This window comes from Papaver somniferum, chromosome 7 (genome assembly GCF_003573695.1).
Source record: "Papaver somniferum cultivar HN1 chromosome 7, ASM357369v1, whole genome shotgun sequence".
Lineage (NCBI taxonomy): Eukaryota > Viridiplantae > Streptophyta > Magnoliopsida > Ranunculales > Papaveraceae > Papaver > Papaver somniferum.
Genome location: NC_039364.1, coordinates 236,526,286 through 236,546,731, shown reverse-complemented (window position 1 = coordinate 236,546,731; position 20,446 = coordinate 236,526,286). Strand labels below are relative to the sequence as shown.

General features: G+C 37.2%; 2 protein-coding genes across 17 annotated transcripts; both read left to right on the top strand.

Annotated features, from left to right (window-relative positions):
* Window positions 1–2,868: 2,868 nt before the first annotated feature.
* On the top strand, window positions 2,869–9,627 carry LOC113299913 (F-box protein CPR1-like). Of its 16 annotated transcripts, XM_026549021.1 has the most exons (7): window positions 2,869–3,374; window positions 3,822–3,866; window positions 5,226–5,385; window positions 6,115–6,201; window positions 6,357–6,598; window positions 6,684–6,791; window positions 6,999–9,627. In XM_026549021.1, exon 7 carries the CDS (start codon window positions 8,158–8,160, stop codon window positions 9,379–9,381), a length of 1,224 nt encoding a protein of 407 aa, XP_026404806.1. In that variant the 5' UTR covers window positions 2,869–3,374; window positions 3,822–3,866; window positions 5,226–5,385; window positions 6,115–6,201; window positions 6,357–6,598; window positions 6,684–6,791; window positions 6,999–8,157; the 3' UTR covers window positions 9,382–9,627. The 16 variants fall into 16 exon arrangements, 14 of the variants coding, with proteins under 14 accessions (XP_026404806.1, XP_026404803.1, XP_026404805.1 ...); XR_003335247.1 differs by lacking the exon at window positions 6,115–6,201 and having other exon boundaries at window positions 6,503–6,598; window positions 6,999–7,776; XM_026549018.1 differs by lacking the exon at window positions 3,822–3,866.
* Window positions 9,628–10,148: 521 nt separating this feature from the next.
* On the top strand, window positions 10,149–14,883 carry LOC113296181 (F-box protein At5g07610-like). Its single transcript, XM_026544509.1, has 5 exons — window positions 10,149–10,166; window positions 10,724–10,820; window positions 10,897–11,175; window positions 12,408–12,533; window positions 14,393–14,883. Exons 1-5 carry the CDS (start codon window positions 10,149–10,151, stop codon window positions 14,881–14,883), a joined length of 1,011 nt encoding a protein of 336 aa, XP_026400294.1.
* The last annotated feature ends 5,563 nt before the right edge of the window (window positions 14,884–20,446 follow it).

Below are 20,446 nucleotides of genomic sequence, written 5' to 3'. Positions count from 1 at the left end.
GCGCTTGGATCAAAAAGATCTATTCATGTCGTTAAGTTAAAAAAAAATAGTTATTGTTCTGTGTAGTCAACTGCTGGTTCCCTTGTATTTGCCAGTTTGTTGATCTAGATTTAAGTTATTGACCGCTGGTTCCCTTGTATATGCCAGTGTGTTAATATTAGTCAGATCGGTATCTCAGTCATTTAGGTTAGGTTCACCTTGGAAGAGGCCTTCAGACAGATATGGGAAACACCTTTCACTTTTCAACCATCTACATTTTTATTTTTCCATCTTCTTAATCTTTTCATGTGATTAGTCTGACTCCGAGTATGATGTCCATCGTGAAACTATCTTAGTAGAGCTCTGTCACTTATATATGAATTTTAGTATGCTTGAGTGCAAACTCGTGTACATCAATTGGAATTTCGCATTAGGGTACTTCCTCTTGTAGTCAATAAGTATGCCAACCAAGGAGATTCTTTAGTGCCTTCCAAGGTTCGTTGTAGATAGCTAGGGTCTGGAGTATAAAGGTTTTGTGGGTACACCTCTGGTAAACCCTCCGGAGACAACACTCCGCCACTAGGGCCACCTAGTGGTTTAACGGCTTGCTGCACGTGCTAAGTGTAGTCATTTTATTTTTTAGATTAGATTTGCTCGAGGACTAGCAAATAATAGGTTTGGGGGTATTTGATAGACGCATTTTTGTGTCTAATTTGTCCTCAATATCCGTATTGTTGGAACTCTATTTTTGTACTAATATTGTGTTTTTATGTATTTTTAGGAAATAAACATTTTTGGAAAATTCGGCTCGAAAAGTTGATTTTGGCACCCGGAGGACAAGTGTTATTCGGACTCTCGCTTTTGGATAAGGGGTAACTAATTAATAAGGGGAATCCCCAGGTCACCCCAAGGCATCTGCTTTTCGCACCCCAGTTCAGGATAGGGGGCATATCATCTTCAACATTCAAATTCGTTTTTTGGCGGGAAATTAAATTCTCAACTGGCAGAAGTTTGATCACAAAAATGAAGGGGTTACGGGTCGATTCAATGGCTGAAATTTGATAGAGAGATGTGATATAGGTGAAGGAACACATTTTGGGCAGTGGGTTCGATCGGAATTGGCTGGAAAACGCGTGATGATTCACACACACAAAACAGAGCACGTGTACTGTAACACGAGCAAAATTGAAGTTCTTGTGCGCATGGAGGAGTTCTAATAGCGTTGGAAGAGTGCTGAGACGTGGAGAAGGCTAACTAGAGCGTGCAGGATCATATCTAACGCGTGCATGGGCTTAAAAATGGAAATTATCGTTATTTTTGGCAGCAACGAATAATCGAATTAAAGAGAGTATATACGCAATCAATGGTCGGATTTTTGGCCTCAATTCACTATAAATACACGTACAATTGAATCTAGCAATTTTTTCAAGTCATTGGGAGAGATTTAGAGCCGAGAGAATCAAAAGAAGAGGTCGACAGGAGAAGAAGTTCTGCTGCTGCTCAGCCAAGAACACGAAGAACATTGTACAGTCCAGGAGAGTCGTTGACTAGTGTCGCATATTTGCGACAATTCTCAGTTCCTTTCCCGCGACTTCGGTGTTGTGCTTACAGCACTTCTAAAGTGCCGTTGTTCCCTGACGCTTTTAGTGGGTCGCAAAGAACGGTCTTAAAACGATTTTCTTCTTATTTCATCATTTGTAATCAACTTTTGAGCATTAATAAAATATTTTGAGTATATTTCCAACACGATGAGAGGCTAAATTCCTGGTGATTGAGGCAATGGAGGATCTATTCACTCATGTTTGATTGGTAATATTTTTATTTATAATTTCTTTAATTATTTACTTTATTTAATTCACTTGGATAAATATAAAAAAAAGGGATAAAATGGTTTTCTTAATTAGTTGTGAATCAGTTTGATGTTTTATGCTTAGAATAATTCTTTGATAAATCATGCTTAAGGATTACAACTTAATATTTGGATACCTTTTAAATTAAAAAGTTATTTAATAAGAAAAAGAGCTTAATAATAATTTCTGAAATATTATTTATAACCAATCAACTTGAAGTGGTAGTGAATCCTGAGCCTTAATCCTTCTAAAATCTTGATATTACTATTAATTTCCTTTATTTATTTATTTGTTTAAATCTTAAAAAAAAAAAGAGTTACCTTCACAAGTTCGAAAAGAACCCCTTTTACCACTATCAACAACAACATTAGAAAATACATCAAGAAACTACACCAACTACTTTTGTAAATCATCTTCGAGAAGCTAGAAATCCAAGAAGCAAGTCCTCAATGTACTTAAAGAAGCGTGAAGACTCGAGAAAATTACTGTTAGAAGACTTAATCAAGTATCAATTTTCTTCACGAAAGAACAAGAATCTTTAGCATTCGAGAAAGATGTTCACCAAATTGGGAAGTTGCGACTCAAAGATTTGCAAGCCAAGATTTAACTGAAGTACTCATCAGGGGGAGCGCCATCATCAAAGGTGCATTTACTGGACTTATCCCGTTGTACTCTTTTCCCTTCGTCAAGGTTTTGTCCCTCTGGGTTTTCCTTGTTAAGGTTTTAATGAGGCAACATATGTATGTCCAACACTGTTTTAAGCCTTTACATGCTTATACAATTTCGGGTTTTTCACTTTTGAGTTTTCCTGATATCTTTGTATTGACTTAGCCACAGTGGTCATCAGGGGGAGTGTTATAAACCATTGTTTATTTACTAAGGTGCATTTCGTGTCTAAGTTTAGGGTTTACATATCTTGGACACCAACTCTTCTATCTATATAAATAGAGGGTTAAACATTGTATTCTATACACATTGTATATATAATTTGAGGCCGAAATACTAGCCTCACACTGAAAGTTAGGCCAACAGCTCGAATTCGAGAGTTCCTGGCCCCAACCAATAGGATTTGAGAATCTGCATTTTATTCGGCTCTTTATCCTACACCAATTTCGTGAAAAAACCAGGCAAACAAAAAAGGAAAAGAAAAAAAAAGAACAACATCGTCTTCACAATCTCTCAACTGAACGGAGAACAAAATAACGCAATTGTTTTCTCTCTTCTCTCCGCCTCTCTATCTCGATACTCTTTTTAAGGCCTTAAACCTTCATTAGGGAACCCTTCGTCAATACCAATACTAACACTCAGTTGCAATTCTTTTTGCTTTTTAGGTTAACCCAGTCTCAATATTCTACGGAACCCTCTTTGATCCGCAGAAATCCCTATTCTGTTACTTTTTCCGCATGGAACTTTGAATTCTTCCACCAAAAAATACTAACCCACGTCATCCTATCCGGCCAGAGATTGAGGCTGTTAAGTTGAAGAATGCAAGTTCAGAGTAATAACATGGGTTATATTCTGATGAATCTGATCTTCAATTTTCAGGTTTCTCCTTTCTCTTTTTCAATAGAATAGCAAGTAATTAATTTGATTTGGGTTTTATTTGATTTGATTTTGCAGTAAAATGTAGATCATACTGTATATAAGTTAAAATCCAAAGGAATAGATGTTTTACGGATTGTTTGTGATGCATCAAATTCCCAGCATAAGAAGAAACTTATAGCCAAAACTCTTCATGTATATGATCATTTTTTATTATTGTTTCTTTAGGATTTCCATTTTCGCTGCTTGTGTTTTCTTCGTTTCGTCTGTAGTATGCTCAACAATATTCTTATGGATTTTATATAAATTTTTCTTCATATACATAACTCTTCAGGTATGTGATCTTCGTTTGATCAATATCAGGTGCAATATATACTATAAAGGTCACATTTGCCTACTATCAGTGCTATGACAATCCCAATTGAGTTGTTTATATTTTTCTTATAACAGCATATACGAACACGGGAGGTCCGTTGTTTTGTTTTTGTATGCATGGTAAGTTTATGTACATGACCATGTACTAGAGTTACACAATCTATCTATTAAAAAATGGTTAAGAATGATTAGATTATGTTGTTTTGTTGGTTGTGCTCTTAAGTTTGGCCGGGAAAACAAATTATTACATGTAAAGCTTCATGTTATATGATTGGTTGAACTATTGTAAGACTCGAATGTTGATATGAAAGCATGTTTACTGTTTACGTATCCTAGAGTTATGAAACCTTATCGCCAATCCAAGACCCTAATTCTATTCTCTTATCTATATTCTTTACTTTCCTTTAATGTCTCTAGTGATTCAATTCTCTTCCAAATCCTATTTCTGTTTACAATAATGACCCTGGAGGAACGTCATAATCGTTATTTGCGTTGGTATAATCAACTAATGGTGCAGAAAGCGGTCTATGTTCTTCTTCTCTATCTCTTTGGATTCCAGTCACATCTTCTGCTGCTAAATATAACTAATGGTGCAAAGATAAGGCCATGTCAATGATTTCAAATGATGTTGGCAGATGCATATTTATATTGAATCCTATCATTTGTTGGTACACCCTAACCCTATTATTCAATGAAATATTTCTTCTTGCCATTTTTTTAACTGGATTTTGATAAAAGCAAACTTGCTGAAATTGATATGGATGTGGCTCAGTGTGCCGCTGGACTGATCTTAAATGGCTCACACAGTCTCTGCTTTGGATTTTGGTCACTTTAAGTTAGGCTTTTTACTTTTTAGACATAATTATTTTTAACAGTACTTTCCCTTTGTGCCTAAAGAGTGACTTATTCTGGCAATGGAACAGAAGATATAGGTTAAAAGGAGAAGATAATGATCAGAGTAAACAACCGTTTCATCTTTTTTTTTTCCTTCTAAATTCTTGATTTTCTGGGGTTTTTTTTGTTGGGATTTTGGAACAAGACAGTTAAATCAAATCCAAAATTCCTTTTTTTCTGAAATATGGTTCTTCTCAGAAATATGTTTCTCAGTTCATCAGTTTGACCAGTGGCGGGTATGTCATAAATTAAGAAATCCAGTTTCAATTTTTTTATTATTTTATTCTTCTTTTTGGTTTCAATTAGTTAGGGGTTCACCTGGGAAAGGATAATTATAGATATTGAATATTGTATCCGTTAAATGTGTACTTAAGTCGGCGGCACAGGTAGAAAAATTATGATTCACTTCCTTCCTTAATTTGTGGAACAAATTTTATATTTTTTTTCCTTAGTTTTGATTTGACTGGAGGGAAATTTCGTGATGTTTCAGATGGAGGCTATTGACACCTTTCCTTCTTTTGTGAATCCTGATAACTGTGCATAGAAGTTAATTTTGTGTTTTCATATTTGTGCCAATTTGTATAGGATGAGAGGAAGGGTTCGAAAAATGATGGAGATGGGTCTGCAAAGAAAGATGGTGCAGCAGTTCAACACGGACATAAGTTCCATGTGGATTACCATAAGCTTAGCAAGGCAGAGGCAGAGAAACCTGTCTCACCTCTTGATGATGATTTTCCTGAAATGGGTAAGGTTTATTGTTTATGCTGCAAGTAAGTTGAAATGATATTATTGGGATATGCTTATTACATACAGGAGTTTATTCCTTCTTTGGTTGACATTGAGTACGGTTTTGTGTTTGCTTAGCTTGATGATTGTTTGGGTTTTGTTTTATTATCAGTTGGTTCGCGAACGTAATTGTGAGAGATGATCAGTTCAATACTAACAAGCACAAGAACCAGTATATAGATTTGAACCCAATGGTTTTGATTCTTAGAAAGTAAGCCAAAGAGGTTCTGCAACTTTCTATATGGATTTTGTTTTGCCGGGTTGATGGAGCATGGTCTTTTACTGACATCGCATCTTTCTTAATTCTATGTCTAATTTGTAGTGCTCTAAGAAGCATCTGTGATTAGAGATGTAAATACTAATCCAACTTCAGTTAGAAAAAAATTAATAACAGCTAGAGAAATCACTCGACGTTCATGAGGTTCTCGCTTTGCCACCATCACTTATCTGTAGTCTTATCCATGCAATGATGAATCACCAAAGCATATTATTTGAGCCCACCCCCAAGTTGAAAACCATTTTGGCACAATTAGATAAGTAATAGTTTGACTTAACGTTCACAAGGCTTTTTTTGTAAAAACATGTACGTACTAATGCCCTTTCCTTGATGTTTTGTCTGAGCAAACAAAAGACTCTGTTTGTGCAGAGTAGGACATTCATATTGTCTCTTTATTTTTGATGTATGCAGGGTACACTTAATATGTGCTAGAAATAGCCATAAAAGCTGTCACAAAGCTCAGTTCAAAAATTATGTTGAATTAAGAATGAACTCATGGTAGTAGCTAAACCTTGGATTGTCAATTTATTTAAGTTGAATTCGTACTTTTGGCCAATTATCACATGTAAACTGTTTTATTAAAATTTTAGGTAAATCTTATATTCCAAATTTTGTACGTGCTGATGAAAGTATCCCTTTCCCCTTTCCTACAGATTTTGTGGATGACATTTACAACTTTAAGAATTCCCCGTAGGCTCTTACCAGTGAACAAATATGTGGTTTGTGAAAATACATTTATAGAGGATATAACTTATGCTTTAAACTGAAGAGGTTGATTTTTACTTCTCATGGTTATCAGAAAATAAGTACCGTATTCAGCAGGAATACACCTTGCTTCTAATCAAATGTGAAGTGGGCTCTTGGTTGGCAAATTGGAGGATACCCCGGTCACCAGGTAACATTGGTTGTACGTTTTGTGTTTCGATATCTTTTAACCAGGGTTATTTCTTACTCAGTAACATTTGTTATTTCTTACTCAGGGTTCTTAATACCGTTTTGGTAGAGACATTTCAGATGCTCACCACAAAGCTTGCTTATATGCTGGGATTACCATTAGTGGCACTAATGGAGAAGCAGTGTCTAGACAGGTTTTATCTCTCTCTACCATTTCATCACATAGCATCACCATACATGCTTGAAATTACACATAAAATGAAAGTTTAGCATGACTATGATTCAGTTATTACAAGTACATGAAATGTAAATAAAAATTGTCCTTTGGAAGTCTGGATTTATACCACAGTTGTAACTTATTTTCTCAAGATACAAGTTTGATGTTCTTCACCTGACATTAGGACACGAAATTCTGATGCATTCTTGGGTATGGGAGCATCAAGTCGGTCTGGATGTGGTCGTTGAAGCCGGAGACCATGTTTGGTGATATGGACACATTCTTAAGGTAGTTAATTCACTTACATAGATTATGAAGCATATTAGTAGTGTCAACATCAATAGGAAACTTTAACTTTATATCTTATTCTTATGGTATTTTTACCTTCTTTGACGGAGTCCTATGTTAAAGGAAGGAAATATTAACGACAAACACAAGAGTTAATAGAAACTGCTGGCCCAAGGTTTGTGGTGTTGCTATGAATCCAGTTGAGCATCCGCGCGGAGGAGGTACCCACCATCATATTAGATTCGCCTTGATACACCTCCTGGACAATAGTTTGGTCCCATTGCATGCTTAGATAACTAGATATCTACATGGACTGTCTGCTGCTGCTACTAAGTTAGATGAAGCTTAATTCTTGGTTGTTTAGATATGGGTGTGTAGAAGTCAGTTTAAAGCAAATATGTGGTTTGTGAAAAATGCAGAATTTTCTGCATTAGTTTCTGTCTGTGTAACTATCAGAAGAATGTTTCAGTGCACCAATAAAAAAGACCTGGATTATAACAACACCATTTAATAGTCATGCTTTTGCCCAAACCAAGATGATGTTAATGTGTGTGTTACGAATTATTTTCAATGTTTGATTCACAGATGCCATCGTACAAGTCATATAATATGATCCCGTGCAACGCACGGGCTCAACACTAATATTAATAGAATTTCTCTCTTTTCTACCCCTCTATTTTGTGTCTCCTTTTCTATTTTCTCCGTTTAGAAGACATATCAGTCATTTACACCGTGGGGCGCACCGAGAGAGCAATGGACGTGCTTAGCATCGGGATAGGTGCAGGCAGAAGTGGTCCCCACCAGCCCCTCTCACATGCACGCCCACGAGACGCCCCGCGGTCCAAATTCACGGTAGGTTAATCATTTTTGGGCTTTTATAGCCCCATCTACATACTGCTTTATTTTCTCAAAGGATCCTGTCACCATCTACCGCATGGACTATATAAAAGAAAGAGCTGAGATTGGACTACTGCAAGGGTTTTCCGCCGAAAGCGTGATCTGATGATTTTCTTAGTAAACCCTACATCTCTACATCTCTAATATAAAATCAGCTAATGGCGAGAATTCTGGACGAGGTTATGGCCACTTACATAGTGCCAAGGTTACCTGTGAAGATTATATCACTGTTTAAGTGCGTATCAAAAGATTGGTGCAATTTATTTGAAACCCCTTCTTTTATAAAACAACACCTGAAGCTTGCTATTGAAAACAACAATGACGCTCTTATGATAGACGCTCGCATCGTTTCAACTGGACTTTGCACGGTTTTCTCTTTAGAAGACATTGATTCTTTGATATCAAACGAGGATAGCCCGTTACAGGTCCCTGGATTTAATCACCGGAGTTCACTTTATCTCTGGGGTTCTTGTCATGGATTGGTTTGTATTGGACGTGACATTTATTCGGACGTCGGCGTACTTCATATATACAACCCATCAACTACGAAATGCAGGAAATTACCCACTCCAACAATAACGTTTGACGAAAAATGTGTTAATTACCTCTCGTTAAGCGGATATGGGTTTGGCTATGATTCTAAGGTTGAAGATTATAAGTTTGTTGTGTTGATGAATGTTCCTGGTGGTTCTGGTGTTGGGGTATATACATTACGAACCAATTCATGGAAAAGCTTGAAGCATTTTATCCCTTTTCGTTTAGTTTCCGCGAGGCGTGGAGTGCTTGCTAATGAATTTACTCATTGTCATTGGTTAGCAGTCCCCTGGAGTAATGGAAGTACTAAACATTGGGTTATTCTTTCTTTTGATTTTAGCAGTGAGACGTTTCAACAAGTTCCGCCACCCAAAACTGTGCATGCGCATTATTCTGAGCTAAGAATTTGTGGCTTCGAAGGTTCCCTTTGCTTAATTGTTAAAAAGGACAAGGTCTATCTAGATATTTGGGTGCAGAAGGATTATGGAGTAAGCGATTCTTGGACTAAACAATTCACGATTTCTTCTCAACCACAAGTTGGTGGATCATTAAGCTTTGTGAAGCCGTTGAAATCTTTCAAGAACGGTGAGATCCTGATGCTACAGAATGGTTGCAGCTTGGTTTTATATGACCCGGAAAGCAAAAGCCTCAGAACTCTACGTTCTGGTATTGAAAATATTTGGGGTGTAGAGATTTACGTGAAGAGCTTAGTCTCGGTTACCTTGGGTAGCGAAATTTGTACTGACAGTTCAGAAGCTACGACAACCTGGGGAGCACTGAGACGGGAACGAGACGCGGACACAATAAAATCCCGACAAGTAGATGCAGCAATTAGGATACATTATTGAAATATGCAATATTTCCTAGACCATTATAGATCACTTGAGTGTCCTCGTAGAAAAAAAATCGCATTTTATTTTTGACTGTTTCTTTCTCTTTTCATTTTTTTTTATCACCAAGGAGTACTGGTAAGTTGTGATAATCTTTCTAGTCAATATGAGATATTACGTATTGGTAAAGACAAGCCTACAATTGGGAATTTTTTTATGCTGGGTTCTTGGAAATGGTGGCTCAACCATCAGAGAAGAAATGGACAGCCAACACAAGAAGAATGCAAACATAAAAAGTGCTGGCCATAAGCCGGATGCAACATGCATCTGTTCTTTCTCTTTTGTTGCACTTGGCTTTTGCTCTCCCCTTTGTAATTTTTTATTTTTCTTTTTAATTAAAATCTTAACCTCTTTTAGTTAAAAAAAAAGAAAAAAAAAAGGTAAATAGTTGATTCTCCTAGCTTCTCAGGGACCTAGTTAGTAAGTTCGCGAATGATTCGCGAATCATTCGTGAATTTTTCCGTATCACGAATTTCACCGTCTTATTCGCGTACGTTTGCAATTCCGAACTCAAGTCGCGTATTATGTGGCATTCCCGGATTATTCGCGAATCATTCACGAATTTTACGTATCCCGAATCCCGAATGATACGTCCGTTTAATTCGCCATAAATTCTTTAGCTTTTACGTTTTCAAAGGTCCCACTTTTTGGGCTTTACTGCCTCCCGAGTATACACCACCCAATATTAGACGTTGTTTTAATTTTTATGAAATAAAAATGACTGAATGGATTTGAATGTGAAGGTGAGAGAGATCTCAGACTTACTAACCAAGCATCTAAACCACTATACCACGTCCTCCAGGATGACTAATGTTGTATATATTATTAATATCATCATATTAAGTTTATTTTTTCTTTAAATGACTCACACATATGTATGAAAATTGGTCTATGACCTTATAAATACAAATTATTTAGTATATATAGATACCGAATTTTCAGAGCCGAACTCACATTTATAAATCGAATTATACACGTACGTATGCCGTTCCGAATTACTGACGAATCACGTCTCATTGACCGAATTATGGACCGATTCTGGGTTTTACAAAACCGTATAATACTCGTACGTTTGACGTTCCGTACGTTTACCGAATCCCGAATTATGGCTCAGGGAACCTCTTAAATTCAATCTGTTTTCGCTTTACCTTCACTTAAAAAAAACCTGACGTCTCATATGCTAAGGAAAAAGTAGTTAAGAATTAATTAGTCTTTGGTAAAGAAGAATTCTTGTTCGGTAGGCAATAGTTGGTAATATACATTGACCTTTTTGACTTATATTTTTGTATTACATACGAAGAGTTCATCCCTTGAATCCACAGTTCATTCATTTTCAACCCCAAGAAAAAAAAACCACTCGATATGGCTTTACAAACAATCATCAGAATATGTTACCGGTAAATTCATGTTTGTCTTTTGCTACTCTTGTCAACAATATCGATATCTTACAACAAATTTTGTTGCGTTTGCCAGTGAAATCGTTGTTTCTGTTCAAGTCAGTATCGAAACAATGGTTCTCTCTCATTTCCGATCCATATTTCGTCCACAGCTATTCCCTTCAACGGCGTCTTTCAGTTCAAGGATTGTTCTTACACAAAAATTCTTTCACTCCCAACCCGGAATTCGAATTCATTAAACATACTAGTGATTTCTCCTGCAACACCACGACTGCTCTATTGGAAGACTTGTCATGTTTAAGAATTGAACAATCTTGTAATGGTCTTCTCTGTTGCAGGAACTACAAACAAATGAGTGAGTATCGGTCTTACACATATTACATCTGTAATCCATCCATAAAACAGTTCAAATTCCTCCCGACGTCGAATTATCTTCCCAAAGACCGTTCCTTTTCAGTTGAAATTGTTGGTTTAGTATTAGGAAATAACATATGAGAGTCTATATTTAGGAGTAAGTTGTGTCGGTTCTAGAGAGTTCTAGAAGAGTTCTATTTAGAGTTTGTGTTATGTTAGGAAACTACGCTTTATTTAGGGTTTGATTTTATTAGGTAAGTACCTTGAGTGGTCGTCAAGTTTGTGAACAATATAAATAGGCTATTAAGCCATGAGAATTGATACACCGAATTATTATCAATGTAGTCTTTTATGCTTCCGCGTTTATGCTCTCCTCTCTCTTGCTCGATCCTTAACATGGTATCAGAAGAAGGTGAGAGGGAGAGAGGAGAGGAAGAGAGTTAGAGAAGTTTTTCATCGTTTTCGTTTTAAGGTTTATGAGAAAGTCGTTAAAAAAAATAATAAAAAAAAAATCGTTGTTTGGTTGCTGTTTACATGAAGAAGAAAGAAGTTGAAGGTTTGTCAAGCCTTGTTGCTGTTGCTGAAGTGTTCGTTGGTAATTGAATCACGTATGTGAGTTCAATATGTCTAAGAAAACTAGGTCAAGGCCGGTGATGTTGTTGATCGAGAAGCACTGCCCGTAATGGTGACGATGGACAGAGTTAGCAGTGGAGATGGATAACGGTGGTTGATATGGATTCATGATGGCAATGATAAGAAAGATGGATGAAGTTACAAAGAATAGAGATGCTTCTGTTGATCACGATGACACAGTTGAGGACTGTTGACGCTGGGATGGTGGTTTTGGAACGAGAAAAGATAGGGACATGCTGCTGCTACTGTTGGATCTCTGACATTGTTGATGATTCTCATGGTGCTGTGTTGTCGACGTTGATTGATGGACAGAGTTGACAGAGAAGAGTATGGAGCTTCCGATGATTTATTGGTGCTTCCGTTTATTGTTAGTAGTGGGTCGCTGCTGTATCGTAAGTAGACGATGAAGATCACTGATGGATATCGGTAATGAATGGAGCGAGAACTGACAGATGGGTTCTGGTGGCGAGGTTTGAGGTCGAGTCCGTGGAGTTATTTAGTCCAAGGTGGAACCCTAAAACAGTAAAACACAGAGAAGAAGATACAAGACTGCTGCCGTTAATGTTGCATGATGAGTATTTGGTTGATCACTTCCAAAAGGTTTTGCTGCTGCTGCCATTGACGGTTTCGACAGTGGATGCTGTTATTATTTGAGTAGTATTGCTGGATCGGTGATAAGGATGGTTGCTGTCACAATTATGGCAGTAATGATGAACACAGGTGATGGTTAGTAACAGACAGAGAAGATCGATGAAGTGACCAGGACTGATGGTTCTGTTATATGAAGAAGACTCGTTGCTGATTGTGAAATAGGTTTCAGGAATTGACGATGGAGTCAGCTGTGATGAAGAACAACTTGTGTTTGAAAGATAGTGAAAAATTCCACTTCGAGACTCAACTGAGATGAGTTAGCTGCATCGTTAGGGTTAGGGTTATCACTCGAATTTGAAGACAAGAAGGAAGCCGCGTGATGTTTGAAGTAAGCTGCAGTGTTTGATGTGGATTGTGATTTATGTTGATCAATCGTTGGTACAGTGAAGAAGGAGACTTGATGGAAAGAGTTCCAAACTCGAAGTCTGTGATGCTGATCGATGGTTGATGATGGCTGGTGCATGGAGCATGGCAGCGATGGGGACGATGAGTGATTGGAAGTGATACCACAACCGGTGATTGATGGCTGGTGATGAAGAATGTAGTTGGCTGAAAAGAGATGAAACGATGATGCTCGAGATTGAGAGGAGTCTTGGAACTGTGGTTCAGGAATTTGGTAAGAGATTTACATCTATTAACAATGACCTGTGCTGCTGCGCAGTGAATTAGGAGATGTACGAGGCTGTAGTTGAGTTGTTCTCAGATTTCAAAATCCGAGAAGGCTGAGAAAGAAGAAAAAGTTGATGCCAACGGCAGTTCATGGTAATGATCTCTGTGATCATGATGTGATGATGGCCTGGATGATGATAGGTTTTTCTAGTTGTCGAGATGAATAAAAGAAACTGTTGTTGTGATTGTTACAACAACCTTGAGAGGAGAAGAGAAAGTGAGAAGAAGAGAAGGCGTTTGTTTAAATGCTTGCAAACAGAAGTGTGACAATAGTGTCACAGCATTGCAAATATGTTACGAATTTAGAAATGTGGCAAATCTGGATAGCGTGGCCAATTTGTAACATTAATATAATAAGAAGAAGATTAGAGCTTGTGGCAGAAGCTTGAAGAAATGAAAGATTGTGAGAGAATCTTGAAAAACAAAGAAGTGTGACGATTTTCGCAACAATAGCGTGACTAGAACAAGAGAAGAAGAAACAACATTCATGTTTGAAGAAAGAAAAAAAAAAGAGAGAAGAAAACAATCACCAAAAGGTGATGAGAAAAGAACAACAATAATAGGCTGAAATCCTATGAGTTGTCGAGAGAGTACAAAAAGTATTCTATCGAAGAAACCAAGAAACCAAGAGTACAAGAAGTATTCTTCAGAAGATGGGACCGTAATGTCCTAAAACTACAAAGATGGGACCGTAATGTCCTTAAACTTCCAAAGATGGGACCGTAATGTCCTTAAACTTCCGAAGATGGGACCGTAATGTCCTTAAACTACAAAGATGGGACCGTAATGTCCTTAAACTTCCGAAAATGGGACCGTAATGTCCTTAAACTATGAAGGGGATCGAAACGTCCTTAAACTACGGTCTGAAGATTTTTTCTCGCAAAAGCGTTGAGAAAAAGAAGAAAGAAGAAAAAAAAACCGAAGTTAAATTTCTTTGATCCAAGATGGGCATTCGTGATCTACATGCTCCATCTTGAGGGAGGGTATTAGGAAATAACATATGAGAGTCTATATTTAGGAGTAAGTTGTGTCGGTTCTAGAGAGTTCTAGAAGAGTTCTATTTAGAGTTTGTGTTATGTTAGGAAACTACGCTTTATTTAGGGTTTGATTTTATTAGGTAAGTACCTTGAGTGGTCGTCAAGTTTGTGAACAATATAAATAGGCTATTAAGCCATGAGAATTGATACACCGAATTATTATCAATGTAGTCTTTTATGCTTCCGCGTTTATGCTCTCCTCTCTCTTGCTCGATCCTTAACATTTAGCTTTCGATCCCATCAAATCACGTTATTACGAAGTCGTCCATGTTTTGAGATACTCCGGTGCGGAAGTCCTTTATCAGATTGAAATATATAACTCAAAAACTTCTTCTTGGAGACTCTCTGGAGATCTTTTTGCTAAACCAGATGATCTTAAATTCTACAAATCTGGTGTGTATTGGAATGGTTCACTGCACTGGATCAGCTCCAGCGCTGAATATTTAAGATGCTTCGATGTTGGTGGCGAAGTATTAAAGGAAATCTACGTGCCTCCAATGACATCTGGTAAGGGAAGAGGTAAAGGGAAGGTTAGCTACTTTGGGGAGTACAAGGGTCATTTGCATCTTATTTTCGAGTACGATATAACTAGTAATCCATGTTTTGATATACTGGAGATGGATACAGATTATAAGTGTTGGAACATTAAGTACCATGTTAATCTTGAAGTTTTCTTGGAGGGCTTCAGTACCAATGGTTTAATGCATATCAGTACATAGAATCACTCGCTTCTGTTTGATAACTTTGTCGCATTGTTTCTCAGTTTCGGTTTGGAATTCTGATTCAATAAACAACTCTTTCTACATATACTAACTTTCTGTATATAGTAACGCCAGTAACCTATAAATAAAATCCTTGGTAAGAATAAATCTACGTCTCTAACAGAATATTTAGCCGTCTAGGTTACCTGTGAAGACTATATCACGATTTAAGTGCATATCAAAAGATTGGCGCAATTTATTTGAAACCCCTTCTTTTATAAAACAACAATTGAAGCGTTCTTTTGAAAACAACAATGATGCTCTTATGATAAACGCTCAAGCCGTTTCAACTGGACGTTCAACGCTCTTCTCTGTACAAGATATTACCAACTCCAACAATAATGGGTGGTGAAAAAGTAACTAGTTGCTTTTCGTTAAGCGGATATGGGTTTGGCTATGATTCTAAGGTTGAAGAATATAAGTTGGTTGTGATGATGAATATTGGTCGTAATACTTCTCGTGTTGGTGTTTATACATTAGGAACCAATTCATGGAAAGATATGGAGTGCTTGCTAATGAAACTATTCACTGGTTAGTATTCCCCTGGAGTACTACTCATTATACTAACAAATGGGTTATTCTTTCTTTTGATTTAAACAATGAGACGTTTCTACAATCGCCAATTTAGATGCTACGACAACCTCGGAAACACTGACACGGGAACAAGATGCACACGTGATACGACCAGAACAAGGAGATGCACCTAATTCCTAAAATAAATACAAAATTAGAACGCATTATTAGATATGCACTATTTCCTTCTAATTTTGTATGCTGTATTACGAATGTGACTTCTTAGTAATACTAATAATGTATGATTGAATAAGCAGACATACCATTGTAATAACGTATATACCAAAATTTCAGACATTATGAGAACAAATTTATTATAAAATTGTAGGTGACTTACTCCCCTTGCACAGGCCACCAGTACACATACAGCGATCACCATAATATTGGTGAGTGGTGGTGGATGTTGGTGGCAGTTGTGGTAGTTGTGGGTGTCAGTGGTTGCGGTTGGTAGGGTAGTGTTTGTGGTGGCATGTGTAAGGTGAACGGTGGTGTTGGTCGCACGTGTGTGCTTCCGGTGGGTAGTTGTGGTTGTGTGTGTGAGGGTAAAATACCCAATGGCCACGTGTCAACATTCTAAGGGGTAAATCCATAATAAGATGATGAGATAGGAGCATCGAATCATATTCTAAAAAGGTGAGTTTGTCTGAATCGAAACACCTGCTACAACAACGTCACATGAATGACGCGTGTAAGGAGTAGTCTAATCCGCTCAGATGGTCAAGTCTAAAAAAAAGACGACATTTAGTGAAGGACAAGGGCAAGATGTGGGCAGATCTACATCGTGATGGAAGACTCGGACGACCTATACTGCAACCCGGAAGTGATAGAGCACGAGGTTCTCCAGAAAAGCTGCACGATATGGGTGCAGAGATGTATCCGAGGAGCGTAGTCTCAGTTACCTCAGGTAGCAGAATTTGTACTAGCAATGCCAATTCAGATGCTACGACAACCTCGGAAACACTGACACGGGAACAAGATGCAGACACCATACGACCAGGACAAGGAGATGCAGTAATTGCTAAAAGAACTCGAAACTAGAACACATTATTCTTTGTATATTTTATGAATGTGACTTCTTAGTAATACTAATTGACAAAAAGAACAAAGTTATTATGATTGAATAAGCATCGATACTATTGTAGGCGACTTACTCCCCTTCAAACAGAAAAATAAACTAAAGCTGATAAGCTCAGCTCGCAAAACAACTATTTAATACTAGGATTATATTGTGCCCCATAGCGGTAGGACTTTGGGTATCAGATTAGGGTGGTGCCCAGGCAGGATTTGCAGCAGCTAAAACCGCAGTTCTTGCGTTGAGGTAAGCATTTTCGGCCATGAATCACACAGCTTTTGCAATGCGCTTAGTCTGCCGTTCTGTTACTTCGTGAACTGCAGACTCATTTGAATTAAATCCATCGTGTCAAACTCACCAATAACACATATTCCAATATCAACAAGTAACTGAATTAAATCCATCGTGTCAAACTCACTGATAGCACATATTTCAATATGGGAAACTTAGGCGCAGGCCCAAAAAAAATAATATTTTCATTGTCAGACCCACAATTAATTTTAGGTACCGTGACACCCATAGTTATTTCCGTGACACCCATAATTATATGAAATTATTAAAAATGTCTGCATAACGGATTATACATCCGCATGACGGATTATGCATCAGGGGTATAATTGGCAACGCAACTTGGATATAACATATCTAAATATCCGCGCCTTGGAATTTTACAAATTTTATATCGTTGGAAATCTTTTTAAGAGAGCTACGTAACGAGTACAAACAAGAATATCAAATTTTTGTTTTCCACGAAAAAATCGGAGATGATCATCATTTTAGGCAAAATTTTCGAAAACTTAATACATAACTATTATGCAGCCATCAAAAAAGATGCATAACACATTCTGCAGACGCATAACGAATTATGCAACCATTTTCTCCACTGCATAACAAATTATGCATTCGGATAACAAAGTTATGCATTTATAACAAGTTATGTAACCATTGTTTTGGTTGATTTTAGTGCGTACATAAAAAAATTGATGTATAATGCACTATGCATCCATATTTACGGATGCATATCAGGTTATGCATCTATTTTATCGATGCATAAAAGATTGTGCAACAATTTTCTCGATGCATAATGCATTATGCAGTCATATTTTCGGATGCATAACAAATTATGCATCCATTTTTACGACTGCATAACATGTTATGCAGATATTATTGTAGGTGCATCACAAGTTATGCAGTCTTTGTTTTTGTTGGTTTTAATAGTGTGCATAATGTGTTATGGAACCGTTTTCTGGACTGCATAACAAATTATGCATCAAATTTTGTAGATGCATAATAGGTTATGCATCCATTTTTATAAACTCTTCCAAGTTATTTACTTAATCATTTGTAATCCTTCTTGTTAAGGTGATTTTGGATTGAAATGTATTTGCAGTTGCTGCACAAAACAAGGAACATAATACGTCAGTGCTCCATCTCATAGCTCCACTGCCACTATGAATCACTAACTCAATCACCGTCACTTGAGTGGAAATAGTTTTCATTAGCACTAGGCATTAGCATCAGGTAATGACACCACTTGCACTAGTTTTATGCTTCAAAAAAAAAAGAACTAGCACTAGCACTAGTTTTAATTAGCTCGTTCCATGTACAGATGCTAACATTACTGGCACTATATATTTTACCAAACACGTACAAGATACTTACTGCACTCCCTCTGAGTTCCCCTTTTTAATGGTTACTTTTCATTTGTACAAATGGAACCAAAATCTCTTTTCCCTTTACATTTTCGAATAGTAAGTTTTATGGGTCCTCCACCTCTTTTAGCAAAATTCAATTAAGAACCCATACTAAATTTGAGAAATTTCAAAGTGAAGAAGACGAAGAACGGGAAATCAGGGGATCTAGTAATTTGTAAAGAAGAAGAGTCAAATATATTACTCACATCTAACATAAATGAAATAATCAAAAACAAATAAAAACCCTAAAAGTCTTAGGCTGTGAATTGTGAGATTAGGAACAGAAGTTCTCAGATCTAAAATGCTAAAATGAAAAAGAGTAAAAAATGGATGCATACCATTTGTTACAGATGGGTTTAAATATTCTTTTTTCTACGAAACAACAGAAGAACAATTTCTCACCACGACCAGCATACACAAAGGTATTCTCAGCACATATTAGAGAATAACATCATTTTTTTCTCGATCTAATTCTAACCCATATGTTCTTCTCAATCTTAAATTCGAAATCAATTCCCACAACCCCATGAACCTCTCCCTTTTCTGAGTTTTAGGTGCCGCCATTCTTCTCTTGGTTTCAGACAGTGCATGACTAACTATACATATCGACTAATTTGATTTTTAGGGTTTTGTCGATGGATAATTTTACTCATCGGGTATTCACGGTATAGTGGAGAGGAAGAAGAAAAGGAATTGAAGATGAAGAAGAAGAAAAAAAAGACCCGAAATAGAATTTTATAAATTATAAGTTTGGGAGATATTTTTCATAGAAAATGAATGCGCGCGTGAGTTTTTCTGGCCATGGGTTTCATAGTGGAAAAATTCTGAAAAATGGATTTGTCTGTAGTTTTCACATATCAATAAGTAACTGAAACAAAAATGACACATGAAATAATTAATCCACCGTGAGCTGGGCTCCGGGGATAATCCCGCGTAACACAGATACGGTGGGCCCACCCCAACCCTGACAGACTGCCCCTGCTCAGCTCCAGTGGGGCCCACCTTGACTATATCACGGTGGATTATCCCGGTGCCCAACTCACAGTGGGCGTAGCATCCACATGAACTAGTTAATATCATCAAACTGGGAGAGAGGCTCACCACTGTAAATCAGAAGATTTTGACATGATTTTTCTCTTTTGAGTGAGGAGAGGGAGAGAGTGACAGGACACCGGGCAGAGAGATAACGGAGAGAAGAAATGAAGACGCAAAACCTGTGCTTAAAGATATCACATATTTTATATTTATCACAATTCTAAAATTATGAGTAGCTGGCTTATAAAAGCTTGATAAAATCATTTTCTCTTTGCTCTAGTGCTTGTGCCTTAAAATCCGTGATTAACCTTCTTTCCTCCAAAAACAAATCACTTTTCATTAACGTTTTCTCAAAGAATTTGTTTAGTGGGATGTTGGAGGAATCTGAATACAACTTCTAATGAATTACCTCTCAAGCTAACAAATTTCTAAGGTAACCGTAACAGCGTGTTCGGATCGTGGGAAGGGGAATCCTAAACCCATCACTCTCATTGTCATTGGTTACGGTTTTGGGAATCTTATTCCTAACCCCCTTTTATTTCCTAACACGCCATAAGCATAACGTTTATTGAATTAAAATCTTAAAATAGTATTAATTGTTGTTGGTTTCCAAACATATATATATTAAACCACTCTACCTATATATATTAACATCTGTAAAATGATAGTACTCACAGGTGGGTTATTTTTTCTTTTGATTTACGCAATGAGACGTTTCTACAATCGCCGCCCCCCAAACCTGTGGATCATGCACATCCCTATATGGTAAGAATGTGTAGCCTCGAGGGTTCCCTTTGCTTAATTATAAACCAGGACAACGTCTATCTAGATATTTGGGTGAAGAAAGGTTACGGAGTGAGCGATTCTTCTTGGACTAAACTATTCACAATTACTTGTCAGCGGAGAGTTGATGGATTATTAAGCTTTGTGAAGCCGTTGAAATCTTTCAAGAACGGCGAGATTCTGATGCTACTGAATAACCATGCGTTGGTTTTATATGACCCAGAAACCGAAAGCCTTAGAACTCTTAACTCTTAAGGTTGGTGGTCGTATTTTAAAAATTTGGGGTGCAGAGGTGTATCCGAGGAGCGTAGTCTCAGTCTCAGATAGCAGAATTTGTACTAGCAATGCCAATTCATATGCTACG